Raw genomic sequence first — 13,664 nt, forward strand, 5'->3', positions numbered from 1 at the left:
CCAGCAACCCTGGCGGGATCAACTAAATCTGTCTCTAAGGCTATTAATCACTATAAGCCACTCAAAATATAATCCACTTTTACGCTTTCTTACTCCATTTGTATCGAGGTTATCCCTGAATGTCCTCCTCCTAATTAAATTCAGCATGAGAGGATTGTAGAGGAGAGCACACACATACAAACAACATTTTTGATATGGTCACATCGATCCGTTTTGAGGTAAAAGGGAACCGAAAGCTGAATTTGTAGTGGTGTGGAAAGTTTTTAGCTGATCAGCAGCTATAAAAGTGTCTCTGCTCTCTTTGTGGCGTTGATGGCTTTGATGAGAGTGTTTACTGTATGTGACAAAAGGCCATCTGGCTTACAGGCAACAGAGGTGATTCAGAGATGACAGCCTCCTCCCTCTGCACTGTTTAATGAGGCCATTGTGTGTTATTATATTAGTAATTTGCAAGTTGTTTCTGTAGCTCACACCCTCCTGCACCTCCGGGTGTCAGGAAATTTGTCATCCACTGATTAACTAATTCTCACGTCATACTCTGACATCTCAACACCAACGTTTCTGTCTTTTCTGCAGCGGCTGAAGGATGAGATAGCAGAAGTGACGAGCGAGATCGAGAACCTGGGTTCCACTGAGGAGAGGTAAGAGAAAAGGGACCAGATGCTTTTCACCCACACACAATATTCCCCTCCTGCTTTGCCTAAATTTGCGTGCTGCTTGCCTTCTATTAACTTAGCAAATGAAGCTGTCAATTATTCATGTTTGATGGCTGATTCAGACTTTCTCGTCACACAAAAACATCCCCAAATTGGGTATGCTTTTAAGGCAGTTTAAATGTTTCATCAGGCCCACCCCCATGATGGGAGGCCTCATTGAATAATGCAGTGGGTGTACGGGCAGAAGCAGACAATGGATGCTCCCGGAGGACGAGTGCTTGGGTTCGGTCTACTCAAGTGGATAGGGATCCCATCAGCTACCAAATAATCCTAAACCACTTCCTCCTGGATCTAAAACCCATTAAGGGTCGGAGCACCTCCTCGTGATCAAAGTTTACAGTGATCATAGGAGAAAGTAAGTTGATAGCCTTTGCCGTCAGCCCCGCAGAGAGTTGAGTGTTGGACTTTGGCAGACAAAAGCCAAAGGAATGCTGGTGTGAGTAAATCAGTGGGAAGATGTGGTGACCTCTCACCGGCTGGGGATGGAGATGTAACCATGGTGATGGCGGACACTTGGATTGCACTGGGACCCTTGAATAACTCAAGGCCTGAGAAATTAAATGGTCCCATATGCATGATGTTAAACTCTTAATCACAATTTGTCATGGCTGTAGAGGGGGAGTAAAGGTTGGCTTCTGCCAGCCAATTGAAATGTTAATGGAAGAGTTACATTCAGAAAATGAAGTGTAGTACATTTGTTGAAATAGTCCGAGCTTTTATCTGTTAAATCCACTGATGGGTAGTGGGTTTGTTGACAATAGAGCAATATTCAAGTTGTTTATTAAGCAAAAGCTATGTTCTATGTCTTCAAGACTTTATGTTGAACTGAATAAAAACCACTGTTAGTTATAGATTCAAGAAAGCTTTATTTATTGCCAAGTGAGCTCAAACGCACAAGGAATTTGAAATAAAAATAATATCTGTACAAAGAAAGGCAAAGAAGTACTTTAAAGACATGACATAAGTCAAATAGACATGAAATAAGATAATAGAGTTGGTCACATGATAAACCCCTCACCATGATCTACATTCTGATGTTACAGGAAAAATATGCAGAGGAATAAACAGGTGGCCATGGGCCGAAAGAAATTCAACATGGACCCCAAAAAGGTAGGTAAAAGCTACTATAAAGGTTTGACCCACTTGTTCTCATAAGCAGGTTATAACCTGGGGCCCTGTCCTCTTTCGTAGGGGATCCAGTTCCTCATCATGAATGACTTGCTGAAGAACACTAGCGACGACATTGCTCAGTTCCTCTACAAGGGCGAGGGCCTCAACAAAACTGCCATTGGAGATTACCTCGGAGAAAGGTCAGAATGAAAATGGACTTATTGGTTTTTCCCTGTATCTAACCCGCCTCCCTTTCACGCTCTCTATTATCTCTCACCAGCACCCAGTCTTGTGGTTGATAAAAGCATCGAAGAGCGTATGCATATTTTCCGCATTGCTCCATTTCCTCTCGGTCAGACACACGCCCATCCTTTCCCAAACAGACGTTATTGGTCCCACATTTAGATGATCCTCTCAGACGATGACCGTTACTCCACAGCCTCCATCTGTCTTTGATTATCTCACTCATTCATGAGTAACACACACGAGACACTCACAGATCAGGAATGCACATGTTTTGAGGATATAAGATTGAACTTGGGAGCTTCCACCATTCCTGTAAGGGTCAACATATAATACAGGAAATATTAATGGACCTGATGTATGCTATTCACTGCTCAGGGACTGAAGGGCAGACAGTGTTACAGCCAGGGTGTGGTCTGAGAGGTCAAACCAGGAAATGGAGCTTCGGCTGTTGATGGATGCTTTCACTTAATTGTTATTATCTCTCCAAGTGTTTCTGATTCCGAAAGGAGGGGCCGAAGCAGTCTTGGGGTTTTGGAGATCTGATTGGTCACTCGTCCACAGGGAATGGTTGTGACTAGATATGACTAAGTCAACGAGAGCTCCTTGGAGCTGTCCCATGATCCCACAGGGCAGATCATTCACTCTGAAGGTTACAAAGGTCGGGAATGATGTCATGATCAAGATCGGATGATTAGCAAAAGGGGGTTGGGACGACTCCTCAGACTTTATCAGACTTACCAAGACAATTTGAGCAAGATTACACTCAGAGCTGAGTTATTTGAAATATACTATTTGGGCCTTTAGTTAACTACAACAGCATGTCTTTGAAAGTATCATTCCGTATATTTGCTGGTCTTAAGGAGTTCAGCAAAGTCTATGAATTACCACAAGTTATGTCACACGAATCAAGCTCTGTAGCTGCTGAAGACTTACATGAAATAAATAAAAGGCTACATGAGCCGCTGCTGGCATCTCAAAGAAGACTCTTTAAAAGAAGTCTGTAGTTTCTATATAATCATTATATTCTGCTCTAGCGTTTTTGTCCTTCTGTCTTATTAACCAGTTGACAATTTCCATGTTTTGTTTTCTGAAGGGATGATTTCAATATCAAAGTCCTCCATGACTTTGTGGAGCTACATGAGTTCACAGATCTCAACCTGGTGCAAGCCCTAAGGTAAGAGCAATCACCTCCATGACGCTTCCCTTCTGTTTATTTTAAAGTAAATCCTGTGTGATTTATTTAATAGTCAATTTTTGTAAGAGTCATCTAATTTGGTCAGTTTCATGTTTTAACACCAAGCCGTGTCCCGTCACAGGCAATTCCTGTGGAGTTTCCGGCTACCAGGAGAAGCTCAGAAAATCGACAGAATGATGGAGGCCTTCGCTCAGCGCTACTGCACGTGCAACCCTGGAGTGTTCCAGTCCACAGGTAGAACCCACATGCCAGACATTCTGACAATGAGGGTTGTCATAAAAAGACATGAAGTCATTAATGTATGAAAGTGAAAAACAGGATGACATTAGCTTCACAAAAAGATAAATACAGACTTGATTTGCATTTTTGATGTATTTATTCCTGAATTCTTGACTTTCTGCCTGTATTATCAGTTCATATTACAGTCACATTAAATACACATTCAGTACAGTTAGGAGTATAGAATTTAATAATTATATAGGGGCCTTTCTAAATAAGCTCTAGCTCCCTGATTCATCTACTTTCTCATGTTGCACTGAGATCTAATAGCATGTCAATGCATTTCATATCTAAACTGCTTTATTTAGCAGACACAAAGTCTGCTGAGAGGATGAGTGTCTGGCTTTTGGGGAAATTATGGCCATAGCAGACAGACGACTACTGTTAACATGGATGCAGATGGATGTGAATTATGCATGCACAGCCTAACAGGCCAGATAGAGTGCTGCTGTGTCAGCCGTGTACTAGCAGCGTTGTCTTTTAGAAAAACACACACACAGTAGAGGGCACATCCAGAAACACACATGCACACTTAGCTGCCCACGCTCAGCCTTTTTCACTCCTACCCACTCTCCTCACTAACGAAGCTTCGCCTATCTGTTCCTTTCTGCTAGACTGTGGTCCCCTAAGTGCCGGCCTTTCAGCTCAGCTAATTACATTCATATTTAAACACTACATTAACACTGGCAGTAGTTTGACGACAACAGAAACCTTTTGTTGTCTCACAAAGCCATCGCTCTCTAATGGTGTGATCACTGTTGCTTCATATGTGTGTTTCAGACACTTGTTACATCTTGTCATTCGCCATAATCATGCTGAACACAGCCTCCACAACCCAAATGTGAAGGACAAGCCTACTGTGGAGCGATTTATCTCCATGAACAGAGGAATCAACGACGGAGGAGACTTACCTGAAGACCTGCTCCGGGTTATATGTCTTTATTTGCTCCTTTTTTACATACTTTACGTTGAGTTTTCATTTTCTAATCTCAAACCCCGCTCTGCATTCACTTGTAGAATCTGTATGAGAGCATTAAGAATGAGCCTTTCAAAATCCCAGAGGATGACGGCAATGACCTCACACACACTTTCTTCAACCCAGACAGAGAGGGCTGGCTGCTAAAACTGGGTGAGTGCCGCTGGACCACACATGTTCATAATGAATCTCCTCAGTGTGTCGATAAGATAACTTTGTGTTGATTTTTTTAAAGCGGCACATGTTGGTAGATTGTCTGAACTCTGAAAATCAACTTCCATTCAGTGATAACCGGTGTCTCCCCTAAGAGGTCAAAAAAACCTGTGTGGGTGTGTGTGTGTGTGTGTGTGTGTGTGTGTGTCTGTGTGTGTCTGTGTTGTGTGTGTGTGTGTGTGTGTGTAAAGGTGTGTGTGTGGTGTGTGTGTGTGTGTAAAGGTGTGTGTGTGTAAAGGTGTCTGTGAGAACGTGTGGATAGGTGTCTGTGAGAAAGTGTGGATAGGTGTGTACTCATTCAACCCACGATATCTGAAGACATCTCTGTCTGCTTTTATGTATTATGAATGAGGCCGGGTAGATCCGACATCACATGTTGAGGCCTTTGAATTATTAAGAACTGTTCATATTCATACACTCACATGAACAAATGTAGACTTTCAAAGCATGTAAATCAAATATATATGTAAATCAAATATACAACATACTTTACATACATAAAATCTGAAAGGTACTCATTTTGATGGCATTTTCCCTCTTAGCTGTCAAATATGAAGATTTGAAGTCAATGCTTTCCAAATCTTGTAGACTTCTTGCAGCTTTCGCATATATGTTTTTAAGAAACCATTTAAGCGTCCTTTGTGTTCCTGATATATTCCTCATGCTAATAAATGGAATAATGGTCTTGTGACACCTACATTTCTGATTCAACATGTGCTCACACACACGTATCTGTATCCTGCTAACATCTTATGGGACCAAAACTCTTTAATCCACAATCGTTCTACAAGCAGAAAAAGCTGAACCCTGGACTCCTGAACTCTTCATCCTGTTTTCTCTGAGATCTCTCTCTGTTTGTACGGATTCACAATGAATTTACTTGAAAAAAAAAAAACATGGACACTGCTACCAAAAATGAATCCTCCAATCACTGTGAATCTTTACAACCAACTACACTAAGGTAGTGAAAGATTACTCTGTCTCCAATGACCTCAAATTGGAAGACTGGAGTAAAGCAATCAGGGTGAAAGGTAAATTAACTGACGAACCAGAAGTGGAGGCTGTATTTAATGTAGTGCTTTACAGTATCTGAGTCGTTGAGTAGGACTCCCTCTTGTGGACTGATGTAATACCAGCAGATGTAAAAGCTGCTGAAACTCAGTATAAACTGAATTCCTTTAAAGTACTAAAGAAAGCTGTAAAGCAGTGCATCAAAGCCTCTCTGGAACCAGATTAAAGGACTGTGGTGCAATAATTCCTTATCATTTAATTTGATTTTTTTGTTGTTTTCTTTTCCTCTTCGTTTGTTTGTTTGTTCCCATGATTTTGGCTGTTGTCTTTCCTCAGGAGGTATGTACACCTGTTCTTCCCAAATGCTAGTCCATCTCTCAGCTCTCAGGTGCTTTTGGTGGTCCGCCATGCTTTTGTTCCTCTCCTCATATTTTAAAGGGGTTTTCTGTATTTGTTTTCGTCTGTGGATTATTTTTATTTTGATCTCTTGTCTCTCCATCGACTCATTTGAGCTTCAGATGTTTGTCTGTTCAGTCTGTCATTGAGACGGTGGTTCCTCCGCACTCTTTATCTCTCTGGGTGGTTGTCAAGCAGGTGCCACCCCCGTGGCCTCGGCTCAGAGAGCTGAAGCTTTGTGACCACTGCACTGGGCACCTGACCCTCCTCTCTCTATGCTGTGGTGGTCACTCTCTTTGATCTCTGATTATTTTGGAAGCTGCATTATCCCTTTTTACCATACAGTGAGCACAACAAAGGACTTTTCATCATCTTTCCAAATTGATCATGAACCCAGTTACCCATTGGCTGATGGTTGTTTGCTCTCTGGTTGCATGGAAATGGAATAATGGACCTTTTCAACAATGTGGCTCTGCTCTTTTTATCTTGTGCTGTTAATGGATCGGAAAGGTTACAGTGTGCCTGTGGCCTGGTGTGATGCTGAGCCGGACCGGACCAAACTGTGGGAGAAACCCATGGGCAGAAGAGTGTGTCCAAACAGAATCATGTTACATGCATTAAAAGTGCACATAGTGAGAACTTAGACTGTCCATTCTTGTCATTTGCGGGGCTTAAAAACTAAAAGCCCTGTTTTGGTGAAAAAGATGAAAAGGATGACTCTAAATATCTGGATATGATTTCCAAGAAGACCTCTTCTCGCCCAGCCTCCCACAGTCCTGTCTTGCATGGGTGCCTCCCTCCACCCTCCACTCAGCTCCACTCCGGCTCTAGCACCGCCCCACACACCTCTGCAACAATCTGCTGGGACGTCCTGCCTCGTCCCAGACATTCTTGCACAGGAGGAAATCAACTCTCTTTTTTGGAGAAACAGGAACTGACACGGCCTATAAACTAAAAGCTCAAACTTCCAACCAACCCAATCAGCCGTCAGGCCAGCCGTCAGCCGTGTAATTCTGCCATCGCGTCCGTGTTTTCTGTCCGTCTGCTTTATTGTTGCAACACACTGATGAGTGGAGATGTGAAGAGGGGTCTCTCCGTCTCTACCTGTCAAGTGACAAGGGTTGATGGCGTCTGTAGATTACAACAAGCAAAGAGTGAAGTGTTTGACCTATCATGATGTCTGTGAAATGATGGGATATCATATACAGTGCCGATGCTGTTATATGATAATAAAAGTGTGCTCTTCGTGTCTGTATCCTCAAATCCTTCTCTGTCCTGTTAGATGGGTTTCAAAATGCAGCTTTTTACTAACATCGGTGGTGGGTCAGCCAAGTCTAGACAGGGCTTATCTCTTTATATCATATTTAGAAGAAGCTCATCCCCTCATACACTGGATAAGGCTTTTAAATGACTGAGGAGTTCCCTAACAAAGCCAAAACAGGAAATTTAAGTCTGAGATGCCTGTAGAGAAGCTGAGCATAGCTCCAGGCTTCCTGCCCCCCCTATTTGTTGGCATCTTATAGCCCCAGAGTGAGGCTGCCATCTGCTACTGTGATCGGGTTTCCCCTCTCAGGAAGTATAGGTGACAGAGGGGGTGAGGGGTCAGCTACAGATCAGCGAGTGCAGTGTTAACCAGAGAGCCTACAGTGGGTGTGAAAGAGAGCTTTATCCTCAGCCACTCTTCCTTTCCGTCACTGGAGCACTTTGTTTCCACATTTATAACTGTCTTCTAGTAACTTCATTTGAGTGGTTCATTACAGTCAGGGAGTGCAAAGCACATAGATCAGTATCCTCCCTATCGATCCTGGCCTTCCAGACTTACCACTCTGAGTCAGCTATTAAGGAGAGCTTCCAGACACCGAGACATTTTAATGAGACAGGGAGCTTTATTGTAAAGCATCTTCACATTTACTGCAATTAACTAAAAGTCCTTAAATCGACACATGAAAGTGGAGAGGGAATTTAGGGTTACACAGTAAAATACTCTACCAAGGGCTTCGCAGCTGTGGTGATGGTGGGCGCATGGTGCAATGGTGGATCAGGGTGAATATGGTTATGTTCTGGGTAAAGCAGTCCTCTGGAGCCGTCATCTGTCTGTCTGCCCGTATATCTGTCTGCCTGTCTGCTGCTCGACCCAATGCTTCGGTTCTCATGTCTCTCCCTTTCCTCTCGCCGAGCTTCTCTGACAGTGAGTGTTTGCTCCACAGGAGGACGTGTGAAAACCTGGAAGAGGAGATGGTTCATCCTCACAGACAACTGTCTGTACTACTTTGAGTACACCACAGTGAGTAACACTCAGCTTTGTCAGTTACACGTAAGAAGGTGCTTTTTGCCTGTTCCTGTCAGTTATGTTCTTTATTCTTCAACAGGACAAAGAACCAAGAGGAATCATCCCGCTGGAAAACCTGAGTATCAAAGAGGTGGAGGATAAGAAGCCTGTAAGTACAGCTCCCTCTACTGGTACATGCTGGGACTACATGTTCAGAGGGGAAGTAGGATTTTGGAGTCTCTCCAGAGCCTACCCACTTAAAAAAATTAGAGGCTTTTTTTTTTCAGCACAATTTGGCATTCAGAGACTAAAAATGAATCAAAATGACTCATTAAATAAGGACAGATGTCTTTGAAGGACATTTATGAAAACAACAACTTTAATCATTTTTATTCAATTTATTATAATAAATAGATGAACATTCACCCCTCACCCCTGAAAAAGTGATTACTAAATAAAAGTTGTTCACACATTCATATTTAAAAAAACAACAACTTTTTTCATGAACATTTTATCATTTGTTACTCCATCTACTTGTCTTGTAGAACTGCTTTGAGCTTTTTATTCCGGACAACAAGGACCAGGTGATAAAAGCGTGTAAGACTGAAGCTGACGGACGCGTCGTTGAAGGCAACCACACCTTTTACAGAATCTCCGCCCCCACTGCAGAGGAAAAAGATGAATGGATGAACAGCATCAGGTAAATGTTCCTTCCCTTTAACTTTTTAAGGCACGGTGTGACCCCTGCAGGCTAGGGGCTTTCTAAGTAATACTCATATTCTTCTTTATTATTATGCTTGATTTGAAGGGGTGAGCATGCCAAGTTTGGAACTACATCCTGTACAAATTTGATTAAGTTCATATATTAACCCTTTATATATTTTGACATCTGTGCAAATTAGCTCCATCACATGTCTCCGACACATATGTATAGTGAGATGTCATTCACTGGATTCTATGAACTCTAAGCAGATGAATGGACATGTAATTACAGTTAATGAAGATAATTTTTTAAAATTCATTCACAGTGTAAGTGTGGCTTATCCTAAAATTGGTTCATTCATGTTAACGTAGATGTTCCTGTGTGAGCCATACTGGCCAAATGTATAGCTGCTTTTTCACCATTATGACCACAAGAAAAGAAAATAAGGATCGCCACAAATGACATGCTAGTGAAAAAGGAAAAAAAAAAATCCATTGCCAATAAAAAAAACTGTCGCAGGTAAGTTTTGTCATCCTCTGCTTACCTCTTCCCCGAGCACATAGCTGCCTTAAGGTCCACAAAGTACAAAATCAACAGATGCAGAGAGCATAGAGGTCCACCCCGTCAGTCTCTGAGTTTATTACAGAGCGAAAGTATGGAAAATCGCCTACTCTTCCACTCCCTCACAGTCACAAGGACGGTTTAGGTACCGAAACATGGTATCGTTTGGTTTTTATGTGAATCGGTACTCGGTACCCATCCCTACTTGGGGGTCTGTGCCTCTCAACTTGACCTGCAGGCTGAGAGCTCAATTACCGTACTGTAGCTAGTAGGAGTGCAAACTCCCGATAGTCAAAACAAACAGAACAAAAAGAGGAACAGCTGCACAGAAACTGCAAGTTGGAGACATCCCTGATCACAAGAGACATCGCCACGCATGAAGACATTTTAAACTTCTTTACATCTCTGAGAGAGTTCAAAACTTCACTGGAAATGTCTTGGAAAATTATCTCTGGAAAAGAGTGGGAACCCTGAATAAAGGACAAAATATTTAACCAGGGAAGTACTCGTGTATCAGCTGAGTGTTGTCACAGCTGATTTCAGCTTACTGGCACAAAACTTGGCACTAATTTTAAATAATGCAGCATAGACAGAATACAGACATCTAATGAAGGACAGGAGGTCTGCCCAAAGTCCATATTCACTCTCTCTCCTTTTAGGGACACATTGTAATTCAGAGTGTGATGTTCTCAAAGAAGTAGACAAGCAGTACCAGTGACGTTTTCCTTTTGGGTTTGCCAACAGAGCTGCCATCAGCAGGGATCCTTTCTACGAGATGCTGGCAGCCAGGAAGAAGAGGGTGTCGTCCATGAAGAGGCACTAAACCACTCAACACTTCAGACGTTGCACTTGACAGAGCGGGGGTGTCAGGTATCTGCACACCCGTCTGGGTCGGAGCAGAGGCCACGGTGAGGTCTGCCTCAGACCTCTCCAGGGATTCTCTAGGATACAAATAGACCTGGCTTTTGGACTGACAGGCCAGAAAAACAGGAAGCATGCTGTGGTTTCTAGATAAGAGTCAGGGTCAAAACCTCCTCTAACCTCCTGTCTGAATGTGTCTGTTTCTCTCTCAGCTTTGTGTGTGCTCTGTCTTTACAAGGTTGAAAAGGAATCTTGCTGTGTAACTCGGCAAAATACCCCTTTGAGAACGCTTTAAACAAACACAGATACACAACATGCATACACTCATGCTGTCTCCCGTAGCACACACCGTTAAAACTCAGCAGGTCTGACCGAGTGTGGCACAACCAACCAAAATATTCCCGCTTTCGGAAAGAAAAAGCAAAGACTTTTTCTTACGTGCTTTAGTACATTAGTCTAGTAATGTGTCTATTTTTACCAGCCTTACTATTAATTCCTCTTTTTTGTCTGTTTGCATTTGTTAAAAAAAATCTTGCCAGCAAAATCTGCTGCGATCAAGACAGTAAGGGAGGGAGAATCTACTTTGCCAACTGTTTGCTATTTTATAGAAAATGAATAAATAAATAAAACCGAAACCTCGGTTTAAATAAAGTTGCCACTCAGGAGATTGTTACAAAGATCTAAAAGTTTCCCATGTCCTTGCTGACTTGGATTTTGGTCACATCATGACAGCCATGGAAGAATGAAAGCCTCTTCTGTACCCCAGACTGAACTGTGTTTTTGTAAATGTGAACCTGCAAATGAGGGGGTCTGTTTGTCTGGACAGAGGTCTCAGTTTTGGATCTGGCTCTCACTGCTTATTTCCTGAAGGTCCTGGAGATGCATCCTGGGGGATTAGGAGTCTTTTGAAGGGGGTGCATGAGTATCAGACTGAGCTTCTTTTGAAAGACGTAAAGATATTACACCTTGCGACTCCCTTTTTTTGTCACCTCTCCATCACATTTTTGTCTTGCTCCCACCTCGTCTCAAATACAAGACCGTGGTCTGTGACTGTATGTGTGCTGCACAGTGCCTGGCGCTCTAGATGAAATGTGATGAGAAAAGCTGCTGGTTAGCGACAGTAATTTAAAGTTTTCTCTTCTAATTTACATTTTTCCTGCCTTTAACATCATTTCTTTTTGTACAGGGTCACTTTCTAAGCGGGAAAACAAATCACTATTCATTATCAGCCAGTCCAACCTCATTGATCATGTACAGTACCATGTGTTTCAGGTTGTTTATGTACAAAACATAATATATGTCATGTTGTTTTAGATGCTTTAAAATGGCACAAATGAATGCGTGGTTCATTGAAGCTATGCCTGTAGCAGAATGGGTTGTCCCCCTCCTCAGGATCCAAAGTGTGATGTGAAACAAAAATAACTACTGGGTGAAGTCTCGCCGAAGCAGTCGAGTGTCTTCTTGTCATACAGCAAACATAATGTCAAGGTACAAATCTGCAGATGCGTTTGGAGATGTGCATCAAACCATTGTCTTTTCTACTCTTGTCTACTTTTGTCTCGTCTGCCTGCTGATCTTCCCCCTCTTTTGTCCCCTGGTTCTCCTCCTCTCTGCTCTTCTCAGCGCACTATTCCTAGAGAAATAAGTAAAGATGCAAAACAATCATAATTCTAGACAGTATGCTTTATTTATCAAAGTTGTACATACTTAAATGTATAGTGGGTATTGTGTCTTCATTTCTTATTAGTTGTGTCATTTTCTTTGTAATTCTGTTCAAAATGTTTGATTGAGGTTTCTATCATTACCATTTAATCAAGCTAAAATAAAGACAAATTTGTCATAACACTGGCTCTTGAATCTCTCTCAGAACATTGATCAGCTTCAAGTGAAGTAGCAGCGTAGCTCCAGCAGGTGGCAGTGTATGTCAAGAACTGTAAGGACTACCAGCACAAACGAAGAGCTTCAACGTGCATTTTTACATTGCTTATTAATTACAGCTGAACTACAGTGTTGCCAAATCAATCCCTAATAGAGTTATGGGTTAAGTGAGGACGGCTTGTGTTATGTCAATGAATACTGAAATCTACTTCCACTGGAGGGCAGCCTTGAAATTGAATCATCCTCTGTCTGATTTGAGTGAGCTCGAACTCCAAAGTTTTTATTACCATAACCACATTTGCCATCTGTGGAAAAAAAAAAACAGGCCCAGCTTTGATTAAATCTAACCTTTATTTACAGCTTATTAACATTTCATATCTTTTCACAAGCTTGCTTTTAAAGTATTCATGGCACGAAAGTCAGGGCGGCAAGGAAAGGTCAATATTTACAAGTGAAAATGTATCATATTAAATGATGCCTGGAAAAGCAATCAATAGAAATGGCTTTTTCTCAATGGAGGGTGCGGGCTGGAACAGCAGGGCACACTTTAGGTCATCAGAATGAGAGAGAAAAAATACAGCATATATATACTTATATGTATCTTTGGATTTCTGTTGGTTGACTCATTATCGGTTATATAAAATGACTTGACAGAGATATTACCTTAATCTCAGTGGATGAGAATTCTATTTCTTCTCTCAACACAAATATGCTCCTCATATGTTTTAACCCTCCTGTTATGTTGCGGGTCAAATTGACCCTTTTTAAAGTCTATTTTGGGCAATATATGCTTTCCAAACCAGCTAAATGCAGCTTAAAAATCTGGGCAGCATGTGACAGAAAAGGTGTTGTGTTAATTTATTAACATCACTTCATAAAAAAAAAAAAAAATCAAAATGTAAAATAAAACAAAAATCTGTCATAAAAAACTATTGTACTTATATGTAGGGCTTTCCAATGTACATTAAAAAAGTTTTAACATACGTTTTAATGAAAAATGAGTGAGTTACCTTCTTTGAACCATGATCTGAAGAACACCAATGAACTAAATCTTGATTTAAATGGTTAGTAATGGCGCTAAAAATTAGATAAAAAAATGTATATTGGGATTTTTTGGGGTTTCTGACACTTTTGGATAATTAAATATGTCCCGGGTCAAATTGACCCAGGAACATTATTGCTGTTCCAGAGAAACGAACATAACAGGAGGGTTAAGTCAAAGAAAGCAGCCATTTTAGCTCACATTCCTC

General features: G+C 41.6%; 1 protein-coding gene across 1 annotated transcript in view; it reads left to right on the forward strand.

Moving 5' to 3' along the window:
- Window positions 1-12,379, forward strand: part of cyth1a (cytohesin 1a) — a 42,205-nt gene extending 29,826 nt beyond the window's left edge. The window contains 12 exon segments of the mRNA XM_034711646.1: window positions 577-641; window positions 1,760-1,826; window positions 1,908-2,026; window positions 3,166-3,246; window positions 3,389-3,501; window positions 4,327-4,368; window positions 4,371-4,474; window positions 4,564-4,675; window positions 8,350-8,426; window positions 8,512-8,580; window positions 8,957-9,111; window positions 10,420-12,379. Coding sequence (XP_034567537.1) covers window positions 577-641; window positions 1,760-1,826; window positions 1,908-2,026; window positions 3,166-3,246; window positions 3,389-3,501; window positions 4,327-4,368; window positions 4,371-4,474; window positions 4,564-4,675; window positions 8,350-8,426; window positions 8,512-8,580; window positions 8,957-9,111; window positions 10,420-10,498 — 1,083 coding nt within the window. The 3' untranslated portion in view covers window positions 10,499-12,379.
- The last annotated feature ends 1,285 nt before the right edge of the window (window positions 12,380-13,664 follow it).

Source organism: Notolabrus celidotus, chromosome 20, assembly GCF_009762535.1.
Source record: "Notolabrus celidotus isolate fNotCel1 chromosome 20, fNotCel1.pri, whole genome shotgun sequence".
Taxonomy (NCBI): domain Eukaryota; kingdom Metazoa; phylum Chordata; class Actinopteri; order Labriformes; family Labridae; genus Notolabrus; species Notolabrus celidotus.